Source organism: Artibeus jamaicensis, unplaced genomic scaffold (genome assembly GCF_021234435.1).
Source record: "Artibeus jamaicensis isolate MK-2021 breed Jamaican fruit bat unplaced genomic scaffold, CSHL_Jam_final contig_1832, whole genome shotgun sequence".
Taxonomy (NCBI): domain Eukaryota; kingdom Metazoa; phylum Chordata; class Mammalia; order Chiroptera; family Phyllostomidae; genus Artibeus; species Artibeus jamaicensis.
In genome coordinates, this window is record NW_026521362.1 from 4929756 (window position 1) to 4942984 (window position 13229).

Sequence of the window (13229 nt, forward strand, 5' to 3'; positions counted from 1 at the left end):
TCATGAACCGTGCCACCTTTGTCTCATTTTAAACTGTGCAGACTATTTTAATCCTTCCACCCCCACCGCAGATTTCCCCCCTCCCTTCATCCTCTGGAAAGCTCTGATGCAAGGCGCTTGCTAGGTGAGAGCGCGCTTCTCCCCATCGGCTCGGGTGGGCGAGATCCCGAGAAGCCCCTCCGCGGGACTCCGCCTGCGGGGCCGCTGCCCCAACGCCGCTGGGGGCGCCTCGGGCCCTTTAAGGTGCCGCGCTCTCCGAAGTGCAGGCAGCGAGCTGCGAGCAGGCGCGTCCCAGGCGGGGTGGGGAAGTCCTGCCGCCCTCCCCTCCCCCGCCCCTGAGCCCTCCGGCCGGGGCCCTGCGCCCACTGCGCTCGGGCGGGCCATGCACCTGTGAACCATGTCCTCCTCCTACGCCAAGAACGGGACCGCGGACGGGCCGCACTCGCCCACCTCGCAGGTACCGCCCCTCCTCCGACACCCGCCTCCTCGGCAGCCCCGGAGCGCCCCGCCCTCGTGCCCGGCGCTCCGGCCCCCAGTCCTGGGAGTCCGCGGCCTCTCTCCCCCACCCTCCTCCGCGTCCCTTTCTCCTCCCGCTCCTCCTCTTTCTCCTCCTCCTCTTTTTCCACCTCCTCACCTCGTCCGGTCTCTGCGCTCCCGCTCCTCCGGAGCCCGCAGCCTTCCCCAGCAGATGCCAGGGACTCGGACCCCGCGCCCCGAGAGTCTTTGTTAATGGATGTGGTGGGTGCTCTCGGGCTGCTCCTCTCCGGCATCTTTTCAGCTGTCGAGGATTGGAGTGGGCGGGTGGGGGTGGGGGCTGGATCTGGGGGCCCCCAGGAGACTCGGGTGCGGGCTCTGGGGACCCCCGGAGGCTGGTCCGGGAGCGGACTGTAGCCGGGGGTGGCCGCCCGGGTCCACGCCGCGGTCCTCACCCGATTCCCTCTGGCCCCCGTGTATCGAGTCCAGGTGGCCCGAGGCACCACTACCCGGAGGAGCAGGTTGAAAAGATCCGATGGCAGCACCACTTCCACCAGCTTCATCCTCAGACAGGTAGGAGGCAGGTGCGGGACGGACGCTGAGGAGCAAATGGGCGGGAGGCCGGGCGCAGCCCCCGCGTGCGGGATCCGCGGGTCGCGTCTCCGTGGGTCGCGTCTCCGTGTGCGCCTCTTTCCGACCCCGGCAGGTGCTCCGGCTGCGGCTGCGAGCTTTTTGCTCTGCCGCCGGCTCATGGAGTCTTCGGTCCCGGCGCCTCAGATCCACCCTGAGAAGTTAGTTTGTGCGTGTGGACGCAAGTCAGCGGGGCCTGGTGTAGCGCGGGGACACTGGGTTTAAGACTGGAATGTTTCTGGTTGCGTTTTCAGTGTGTGGGGGAACGTCTTTAAGCAGTGTAACTGGACTTTGGATAACCAAAGCTCGTGAGGCCCGGCACCTGGTTTGATTCGGCTGAGAGTTAGGGCTCTCTCCTATTTTGAATACTCTTCTTTGTCTCTAGGTTTTGGGAGGAGATCTCCGAGCTCTAGTCAAAAGGAGGACACTTGGAGCAGAAAGTTTGGTCTCCGTTCGGGACCACTTCCTTGGTTCTCTAAATTAGGGAAAGAGTGCCAGATCTGTTTAGGTCGAAACAAGCGAAGGTCGGCTCTCAGTTCCCGGGGTCTGGGTGGTAATGCACTGAGTGTTTGTTTCTCAGTGGTTGTTTTTCTTCTGCATGGTTCCTGTGCGCGTTGTGTGTGCTGAAGATCGCAGGCTATGCGGAATACTTAGGTGCCTTTTATCCTGACCCAGGCTTTAATTTTCCTTCTGTCCATGTGTTGTAAATAAAACCACCCCTACAAAGCTGATGGGTGCTAGGAAGACCATGCCAAAAAATTTAAAAAGTAAGTCACCTTGATCTCTTTTTGGAACAGAAACTGTCAAGGTGTGTGTGTGTTAGGGGTGACCTGGGAAGGACGTTGGTCATTGCACCAAGATGCTATTATCCCAGACTCCACTGTGGACTGCTGGAGTGACCTTGGCAAGTCTTTTTCCCTCTAGGTCTAGGTCACTCAGAGCATCCAGCATTGTGAAATCTGTTTTTAACCTATGATGACAGCTTTGCTGTGTTTCTGTAGAGATTATCTCATCAATTTGAACAGGTTATCCACGACGAGTGGGCATTAGACTCAAAATTGGACTCAAACCCATAAAGCATAATTAGATATTATGTAGATATTAATTTTCTGCATTAACAAAAATTGTTACTACTTTTCTTTAATTCATTGAGCACTAAGATGTGCATTATTAAAATAAGTATATTTTGGATTCTGAGTTAATTCTAAAATTACATTCCATTCTCTTTGCTGTGCTTAGATTTCTTACATGTTTGATATGGCAAAGACATTCTTCATCTTTAAAAAATTTTTTTTTAGTTATGTGACTGAAATCTTATTCTTGTTTATTTGGTAGATACCTATTTTTGGTAGTGTTTTACTGTTGAAAAATTCTTAGAAATACCAATTACACAGCAGCATCTAACTAAATGCTTTTGAATTCATCTGCACTATCACTACACTAATGCTTTATTTTACTAAGAACAAACAAAATAATCAATGTTCTTTCTAATTTTATTCTGTCCTCAATTTGCTCCAATAAATGATTAAGTGAGATAAGACAGATATAAGTTCTGTATGCTGGTATGTGTTGCCATAAAAATATAAAAAGTATTCCATGGTACAATAAATAATCTGGGGAGTAATTTAAACCAATGCAGAGTTTTAGAACAAACATTTCATCAGTCTTTCTGGTACTGGGATTTGTTAGTTTGATAAAATGGTCCCATTTAAGTTGAAGAATTGGTTGTAATTATATCACATACACAATCTTCCCATATTTTTTCTGCAAAAAATACATACTTTTTAAAGCACTTACAGTTCAGTAAATCTTTTACACATGATCTCATCTCAATGGCATAACACAGATTTCTATAATGGCTACAAGAAAAATAACTGAGGATTTTCATTTTTTGAGAAGATTTAAAAATGATTGCAAATGATATTTAACAGTGTATTTTTGAAATAAAATTGAACAGTTTTTACCCAAATGTCAAAAAAATTTTAAAGCACAACAGCTCTTTATGTTATTAGAGTTTCATTATTTGTTACATGATCAGCAATTTACTATTTTTGAATTCTTGATGCATTGGAATACTGGAATTTCTTGGTAATATTTCCCAGTCTTTGCGATGCTTTTGCACATGAAGAAGATAGTGACAATACCAATAAAAATAGTGCTGCTAATTTCTCTGGCATATTATTTACAAATACATGGGAAGGAAACTTTCACCAAAAGAAAAGAAAAATTATTTGTCGAATCAGCTTCGTAAGACTGGGCTGGTGGTAAAGAGCAGAAGACAGTCAGCAAACTCAATAAAACAATGTCTATTCTTTGAGTTGGTGAAAATGTCAGTGTTTAGTGTGTACACGCACAGATATATGTATGTGCACATGCCTATCTGTGCACAAGTGTGAGCTGGCCTGAAAACAAGCAGAGGGGGAAAGAGAGCCTGCCTCTGAGAACTGTGCTGAAAGTCCCTCGGGCGTTCTTGACCTTGTTTCCTGATTTACTAGATTGCTGGCCTCCACAATTTAGGAGAGATGGAGGTTTTGGAAGGAATCCAGAAAACAACTAAGTGGTTTCTTTGAGGAAAGGTGAGAAGATTTAGTATTTTGCCAGTGAAAGGAGAGAGAGGTACAGGTGACCCAGTAATGATCTTCAAACCAAGGCGTTCTTTGGAAATGATACGGATTGTTCTCCGTCCTCAATGAGGATGAAACTCAAGAACTGGCTACAGTTAGAAAGAAATGAGTAAGACTTTCCTAAGACTGCTGCTGTCATTTTAATGGCTTTCCAAGGGAGGCTGTGAAACTTTCTCCCAGGAGATTACTTCTGAGAGGCTGTTTAAGAATGGATTATTTATTCATATTTTATATTTTAAGGAAATGCTTATTAAACATTTGCTATGTGCCCAGCAGTCTGCTAGATACTACGAAGGAGGAATGAAAAAGGTGAATGGGGCAAAGCCCTGGTAAAAATCCCTAAAAAAGGGATTTTATAGTCTAGTTATGGAGACATAGATGTATAGAAAGAAACTGTTTATGTATAGCATAGTGTATGGCAGCAATATTGCAAGGAATGAGGGCGTGTCCAAAATGCCTACGCGTGCTGACTATTGAAATGCCTGTGGATGTCACTCACTGCACATACAGTTTGCATGGTCGAGGAGTCCAGGTTACTCTCACTGGGGTTACTCCCAGTGTTCTCCCCACTGGGGTTTAAAGAGAAAGTCTGATCGGAGTGGGATTGCTTTGTCGACCTGTCCTTGTTAAGTCTGCCCTGATGGGGACTGCAGAGTCTCAGGAAACCTGGCCCCTACCAGCCTCCTCTCGAATCCAGAGCTCTCAGTTCTGGACATACCACCCTCCTGCCTGTCCCAGGCCTTTTGCACATGCTGAGACCTCTCTCTGGGTTCTTGCTCTTCCCTCTGCCTAGTTGACTTTTAATCTTCCTTGTGGTGGAACTTCAGTCATCACTCTTAATCTCTTTGATGAGGTTAATTTCCTAATCATGCACCTTATCTCAGAGTGCATTATGCCCATTCTCAGTGGTACCACCACTGTTATAATTTAACAGGTAATTAGATTTCTCTGTTAATGTTGTTCTCCCCATCTAGATAATAAGTTCCACTTGGGTGGGGACATGTTTGGTTTGGTCTCCTTCACACCCTCATCATTTAGCATAGCAGATATTCAATAAATACAGGGTAACCATGGTTGTATGGAAAATAATACAATAATTAATAAATAATACAAGAATAAACTCTGTGTTTTGCATTCTCAATGACCTCTCTATTCACTGGAATGAATGAAGGAACAGATAGATAGAGGGATAGTTTGGTGTGTTTTAGGCATGGAGTTAGGCTTCCACATTAAACTTTTTGTTTAATGGTGAGAAATCACTTCCTAACAAACCTTTGCAAAGTTGGCAGGGGTGTGCAACCTTTTGGTGTCTCTGGGTCACACATTAAATACATTGTGATGCGCAATCACACACCAAAAAATCTCATAATGTTTTAAGTAAATTTACAATTTTGTGTTGGGCCACATTCATAGTCATCCTGGGCCACATGTAGCCTGTGGGTTGACATCCTTGGTAGTAGCTTAAAGCAACACTTAAAAAAAGTTTCTGTATGCTTACTAGATAGTTCTGCTTTATGTGATTTTACTTGGGCCTGGCATGGCTGATGGGACTAAAATATCAGTTGCTCATGTGTTTGGGCAGCTGGTGCTGGCTGCTGGCTGAGAGCTGATCTAGAGCTTTTGGCAGGGGTCTCAGTTTTTCTCTACCTGTGTGTTTGCTTAAGCTCCAAGGTGCCTGGGTTCCTAGAATGAGCATCACCAGAAGTGAAGGCTGAAGCTGCAGATTTGGTTAAGACCTAGTATCAAAAGCTATCTGACACTACTTCTGTTCCAATCTCTAAGTCAAAACAGACCAGAGGGCCAGCCTAGTTTCAAAATGAGGGTAAATAGACTCTATATTTTGATGGAGTAGAGAAAGGTCACCTTAAGGAAAGAGCCTGTAGAATGGAAGGTATTGCTGCAGACATCCTTGGAACCATCTGTCTTTGAGCAAGGAACCTTGTTTTTTTAAGGTATGCTAATCCAATGATCATTACAATAATTCAGTGAACCCACGGTGTACTTAGAGATCTACTAAGCTGATACTATAACCAAACAAGTTGGCAAAAAAAATTCTTTGGGTTGTAATTTGAACACTGACTATAGACACCTTTTTCTGAAGAAATGCAAAATTTTCCCCAATGAAATGCAAATTCATCAAGACAAGGTGGATATACTCTGTGCCTAGCTCTAAGAATAATCATATGCATAGAGGCATATATATGCAAAATTTATCCACAAATTTAGACTCACAGAATTTTAGAACAGGAGGAGATTGCAGAGGGAAAGTGCTTCAATTTCCTGTTTTCAGATAAATAAAACAAAAACCAAAGGACATAAAGGCCTTGCCAAAGTCATGCCAATTGATAGTGAGACAGTCTCAGATTCTACAGTTTTTCCACCAGAACATTTTCATCCCTGAAGAATCAAGGCAGACATACAATTGCACATCCATGTGGACACAGGAGAGGACATATGGAGCTTATTCCTCATAGGTCCTAGAGGTATTCTGAATTTATATGGTTATTGTGAAGAGCAAAGCAACATCCGGAGGATCTGGAGACAGGGGTTTGTTTTCACAATTTAACATGGGATGGGATTTTTGGTTGCGTTATTCGTGGTTCATTTAAACCACCTGGTGTGTTTATTTACTAGCCACTGTTTTACCTAGAGTCTAACGAAGAAGCAAAACTTCTTGAGTTTTTATAACGGAGGGACTTAGGTGATGACACAGAGAAGCTAAACTTAGATGTCAGCAGTAGTGAGAAGCCACTATCACCTCTAGGCTAGAAGGACAAGGAGAAGAAACTGTTATAGGAGCCCAGGGGCCAGAATCACCTGGTAGATGCTGGAATCACTGGGGTGCCATTCTGCAGGAACGAGAGACACACAGGATATTACCTCATACCTGTCAAAAAGACAAGAAGTAACAAGTGCTGGTGAGGTCTTGGAGAAAAGGGAATCCTTGTGCACTGCTAGTGGGAATGTACATTGGTACAGCCAGCATGAAAAACAGTGTGGAGGTGCCTCAAGAAATTAAAAATCGAACTACCATATGATCCAGCAATTACACTTCTGGAAACAAAAATACTACTGACTCAAACAGATGCCAGGGAATTAAGAAGTACAAATAGGTAGTTACAGAACAGTCATGAGACTATACAGTACAGTATAGGAAATGGAGAAGACAAAGGACCTACCCATGACCCATGGACATGAACAATGGTGAGGGGATTGCCTGAGGGAGTGGGGGAGGGACTGGATGCAGGGGGGCAAAGAGGGAAAAATTGGGACAACTGTAATTGCATAATCAATAAAATATATTTTTTAGAAAGAAAAGATATATGCACCCTCATGTTCATTGCAGCATTAGTTACAATAGCCAACATAAGAAAACAACCAAAGTGTCTATGGGTGAGTGAATGGATAAAGAAATTGTGGCGTATATGTTACGGAATATTAGCCAATAAGAAGAGGGAAATCTTGCTATTTGTGATGACAGTATGGATGGACCTTGAGGGCATTAGGCTAAATGAGATAATTCAGACAAAGAAAGACAAATACCATCTGACCTCATCTTTATGTGGAATCTAAAAATAAAAAACAAACACCCCCCTTGCCTCCCCCCACCACCCCCAAGCTCATAGATACAGAGATCTGATTATTGGTTACCAGAGGTAGGGATGGGTGAAATGGGTGAAATGGATCAGAAGGTACAAGGGTACAGTTAATAAATAATACCGTTGTACTGTTTTGAATATTTGCAACTTGCAAATAGAGTCGATCTTAAAAGTTATCACAAGAAAAAAATTGTATCTATGGATGATGATGGATGTTTACTAGACTTGTGATCATTTTGCAATATATACATATACCAAGTCATTATATTGTACACCTGAAAGTAACGTAAGGATATCGGTCAATTATGTCTCAATTAAAACACAGAGAGACACACACAGAGGAAATGCAGCCTCTGCCAAAGAAGCCACTTGAGGTGGAGAGAATGGGAGAGAAACACTCTGGCTTCTTGCTTTTTTCCACCCGCAATCGCACCCTCACTCCCTCGGCCCCACGGAATGCCTGCCATCGGCTGAGTGTAGGTACGTGGAAGCCAGCCAACATGGGAGCCTGGGAAACAGCCCGCCAGCCTCGGCCCCCCGGAGACAGAAAGCACAGCAGGGAAAGGGGAGAAGTAAATCTAAGGGAAACAGGCCAAGACCGGCACAAGCATTTATTATAATTTAGTTGCAGGGAAGACAATAAAGAATCGTTTTCCCTCAGCAAAACTGAAAGTTTTTATTTGACTTGTGAGTAGACCTTCCTTGCTAAATGGTATAATCCAGTCACAACTAACTTTAAGGAAAAGTTTATACTGTTTCCTCTCTGAATTTTCTCTGTAATGCATCTCTCCAAATTGAGATCTGATAGAGCAAGAAGGAACTCTGCCTCTCAGAGCGAATTCTTGCTCTTGGCTTTGAATAAATGGAACTGAATTGATCAAGCTCCTGATTGACAAATCTAATTATTGGGCAGCGAACCAGTTAACCGGTGATTTTTTGCTTTTCTCCAAGTTCCTGTTTTTGGCACACAGAGTTCCCTAAATGTTATTTTTGTAGAAGAAAAAACTCCTTCCATTTATCGAAACTTAGATAAATTCTGATTCAAATCTTGATCTCTCTAGAAAGTCGTAGGGTGCTGTGTGGAAACATAAGCCGAGAATGCCCTCAGCTTTGCTGTGCTCGCCCCTTAATGCCGCATGTGCAGATGGTGTGGTCACTGGGCATCAAGGACCAGAGACTGCCCCTTATTGAGGGGCAGAGCAAAGGTGGAGCTGAGAGAATGTAGTTCAGTCAAACCGCGTGGTGTAGTTAGTTGTGGAAACTGGTCTCCCCAGTCCTGGCGAGTTTACTAACTCAACGGGGTTAGGTGGGTCCAGCAAATCTAGGTCTGGCCCATCTTTTCTGGCTGAGGCCATGGCACTGTCAGGCTCATCATCTTCCTCTGAGTTGGGCCTGTTCACTGTCTCATTTCTGCAGTTTAGACTCAGAAGAAAGCACAAACCCTAACCAGGGCAAGCGGGCTTGCAAGTCACCCAGATTCACTGATGACTTGGAACCATCCCAGCTGTGTGGGGAGTGGGCATGACTCCCCGCTTCTCTCTGTAGCTCTCCATGTTTGGCCTCTGCATGCTTTTTAAAGCAATATTTGGAAATGAAGTTCTTCCTAGGACCACAGGCAGTGCCACTCTCTGGTTGCTCCCTCTTTGCTGGAGCTGCCTTCCCAGGAGCAATGTGTTTACTCAGAAATGGAGATCCTGAGCCCTGCAGGCAGAGCCTGTGGATGTTTTCACTGTCTAGGAACCCAGGTGTTGACCAGTATTCTCACTGTGGGCTGAGCAGAGCACTGCCGTAACCATCTGCAATCAACTCTCTTTACAGTGCCTCTCCGGATTACAAATCATGAAATGAGTAAGTCTCAAGAAGAGGTAGGCTTTTATTTCCAAAGTGTCCCCATAAACAACACTCTGACTTGAGCAGCCGGTATTGTCCTGCCTTCAAAGTTACAGGCTCTGGTACTTCATGAACCAGGAACACGTTCAGGTAGAATTCAGCACTCTCCTAGAAAGAAGGTAAGTTACAGACTACAGAGCAAACCATGAATTTTACATGGATGTAACTAACCATGTGAACTGGGGCAAGGAGAGAACTAGAAGCCTGAATGAATGGGCTAAATCAAAGATTCAGTTTTAAGGGAATACTTTTGTTGCTTTCAAGTAACAATGGTGATAAGCTGTGTGCTATGGCAGCCAGTTTTCCAAAATAGATGAGGCTGATGCACGATCAACACCTGGCCTGTGCGCAGATCGAGATTTGAAATTCCTTGAAGGTAGTTCTTATTTTAACCAGGTATACATGCCGCTCTGCACACTCTCCTATGTTCTTTAACATATCCTTCCTTATTCCGCGGAGCAGAGGTAAAGTACTCGAATCTGAAGGGATGGCATTCAGCACTTGCACTTCAGCCACTGAAAGCGTTAGGGGAGAGGGGCTGTGAAACAGGCTGCACAGCACTGGATCTTTTGATCATTTCACTGCAATCATCTGGATGACAAACCATTTCTATTTTATTCTTCATTTGATGTTTTTTTCTGTTGCTGGAGTATCTTTGTCGAGGGTTGCAATTTAATTGCTACAGTACACAGGTGGCAAATACAAGGCCAAATCCGGCCCTCCACCTTGTTTCTATCCGGCAGCAGCGCCAAGGGCTTCTTCGCCCCTAGTGAAGGAGTAGTTACATGTATGCAGTCTTAACATTACATTCAGCAACTGCAAGGCTGATGTGGCCCCCAGTGAAAATGAGTTTGACACCCCTACTATAGTAGTAATCTTGAAAAGAATCTGCATTTTTCCTGGTTATCAGAATCACTAGAAATGGCAAAGTTTTGCAGCGTTCACTGTGTTTGAATATTATATATATTCATTATTTTTAAATTAGGAAAATTTGTTTAGGAATTTCTTTCTTAATAGAGGAAAGACCAGCAGTAATGGAAATGCACAGTAATTTATGTAGATGAATTTATCATACTTTCCTACTTTCTTCTCAAATGGCGGAGTGCCAGTGTTAGCAGCTCAAATGCTGATGGTTTTTCCAAGTCCGACAGGTGGGTAAAATGATCACTGTGAAGGTTAGAGTGCTCCGCAGGCGTGATTTCTTATTGGCCTCATTGTGTGCGTGCACATGCGCGTGTGTGTAACAGAAAGGGGGACGTCATTCCGTAATTCCGAGGCTGTATTCTGTTACCACCGTGATCCAATTTTAGACCACCTTCACCACCCCAAAGGAAAGCTTGTACCCATTAGCAGTGGCTTCCCATCCTGCTCCGTACCCCAGCCCTAGGCACCCCTTAGTCTACTCTCTGTGACTATAGATTTGCCTGTTCTACATATTTCATGTAACTGGCATCATACAATAATTTAAGAACTTCGTGACTGCCTTCATATTTTTTCATTAACATATTCTCTGCACCAGCTGAAGCCCCTGGCCTAGATGTGCAGATGTTGGCCTGTGGGTGGAAAGGGACTTGCATCAAGCCCACGTCCCAGATGGCTTTTCAAGTGACTGTGTTGAATGGGGTGTCTCATGTTTACATTTATTTTGGAGCTGCAGTCTTAGGTAGTTTTTAGCAGAATTTTTTTTAAGTTTCTTTTTTTTTAAAGATTTTATTTATTTATCTTTAGAGGGGAAGGGGGAAGAAGAGAGGGAGAGAAACATCAATGTATGGTTGCCTTTTGTGCATCCCCTGCTGGTAACTGGCCTGCAGGGAACTGGCCTGCAACCCAGGCATGTGCCCCGACTGGGAATCGAACTGCGATCGTGTGGTTCGCAGGCCCGTGCTCAATCCACTGAGCTACGCCAGCCAGGGCTTTAGCAGAATTTTTAACCTGCGTGGAAATGACACTCCTGATGTCGTCCTCCTCGTTCTCAGGATTGAACGAAAGTGAGTGGCTCCCATCTACAGGAGAGGACATTATGGGATGAGAGGAACAGGATTACTGTAATCTGTCAGAGCAACATAAGTGGTTACAGCTATCATTTTCAGTAACTTTTAGTAATAGTAATGTCTTGGGTATTTATAAATCAAAATAATTCTTTTCTTTTATCTAGATCTTCACAATAACTCAGCTTTGGTAATTGTAATATTTCTTCCTTGAGAGATACAGTTCAGAAGAAAGTCGAGTGTTTGTGAAGCTAAGTAGCGCATTTATGGGAATTATTGGGCACATAGAACTGCGCTGTCCATGTGACAGGTGCCACTCAATTATGTTTGAGCGCTTCCCTGGGGGACGAAAGTCAATTATCAACACCGTCGTGTGGCAGAGAAATAGGTCAGCTGCAGACATTCTCTGCTGATTTCAGGAAGATTGGGGAGCGATTTAGTTTGGAGGACTTCTTTATTCTTTTTGTCCCGTGTCGTAGGGAGACCTTGCAGTAGCAAAGGCTCAGTGTTTCATTCGGTCTTGATTGTTACGCTCACTTACTTTCATGTAACATAAATATTGTTTTGATCTTATTACATAAATAACCATGTAATACAGAAACTAAACCAAATAATATCTTTTTAAAAACTATGTCAACTATACACTAAGAATAATAATGTGTACCATGGTTATTGTTATTATTTTATTGCTATTTCTACATAAATAGTGATGATGCTCAAGGTTTAAACTAACCCAATAAAATGCAAATTTCATGTTTCTAAGTATTTTGTTTACCTAATGCTTCTACATACAAGGGATTAATTGCCAAAAAAAGGAAGGACAATGGTATTTTTTTTAATTATGTTTTTTTACATTGTGGTAAAATACACATAATGTTAATTTTACCATTTTAATCACTTTTAAGTATATAATTCAGTGGCATTAAGTATATTCACTCATGTTATTTTTAAATGAGTGTGGCAGGTTATTTAAAAAGTACAAGCAGACAAAACTTAAATATATCCAACTTACAAATATGCTAAAAATATCCACCATTATCCAGGCCTCCTAGCACAACTGCGGCCTTGTTTAAAGCAACAGAAAACAGACCTGGGAGTGCTCACCAAGCCATGGGCCCCAAGCGGGGAAGGCCCAGGAAGCACTGTGGACGCTGACCAGGCAGACCCTCGGGGCGGGCACGGGAAGTTAGGGCCGGGGCGGGACCCTCCGCAGGGTGGTGCCCTGCCCCAGGATTCCTGCTTTCCCACCCTGAACGCTTTCCTTCTTCCTCCACTGTCTGAAATCCGAACAGTTTCAAGATGATTTAGGTTATCGAGCAGCCTATTTTTAAAATGTGATCGCTCCCAGGAGCCTTAAGGGGTGCTAGTCATTCATACATTGTTGTCATTTGCCTCACTGCTCACAGATATGCTCATCTTACCGTCTTACAAAAGCCCAGCACAACAAAGCAGAGGGGCTCCCCAACAAAGACCCCGGGGTCCTGGGGCAGTTGGTCCCTTCCACACAGTGTTCTCCCCCTTCTTCTCGATCCAAGCTCCTACCCTCTCCCCTCCATTCTTCTCCCCATCCCTCCATCATGTCACGCCTTCTCCTTGAAGAGGTCTCACCATTTCCACCTGATGACAATCTTTCTATCTGTCAAACCCTTCTAGCATCTTCTCCTCTGTGAAGCTCTGCAATACAGCTCCAGATCTTTTCCTCTGGCACTCCCTGACATCCTGTTTTGACTTATTAAATTCTCCTTGGTGTAACCTGGAGGTCCCCATGACTCATCAGCCAGTGGGTCTACCTGGACATTGTCCCTAGCCTATCATGTGAGACAAGAGCAAAAAGGAGCAAAAGAGGAAGTTACAAGGGATCAACATTAATAATCCACATTTTGCTTGTTCATCTTGCTTAACTGTCATGATAAAAACTGAACACCTTGCCTACTTTCTGTGAGTCTGAGGGGTGCTCATTACTCTGTCCCTTATTGGTATCTGCTGCCATAGCCTTCAGAGAAGGCTCGTAGCTCTGCAGTTGC

At 44.2% G+C, this 13229-nt stretch overlaps 1 protein-coding gene across 2 annotated transcripts in view; it reads left to right on the forward strand.

Annotated features, from left to right (window-relative positions):
• The first annotated feature begins 397 nt into the window (after positions 1-397).
• Positions 398-13229, forward strand: part of CACNB4 (calcium voltage-gated channel auxiliary subunit beta 4) — a 240067-nt gene continuing 227235 nt past the window's right edge. Inside the window, exons 1-2 of one of the 2 annotated variants that reach the window (XM_037131328.2) lie at positions 398-457; positions 964-1047. In XM_037131328.2, the coding sequence (XP_036987223.1) occupies positions 398-457; positions 964-1047 (144 nt within the window). Of the gene's footprint in view, positions 458-579; positions 739-963; positions 1048-13229 lie in introns of those variants that run through there. The other variant, XM_037131329.2, reaches the window with a different exon arrangement.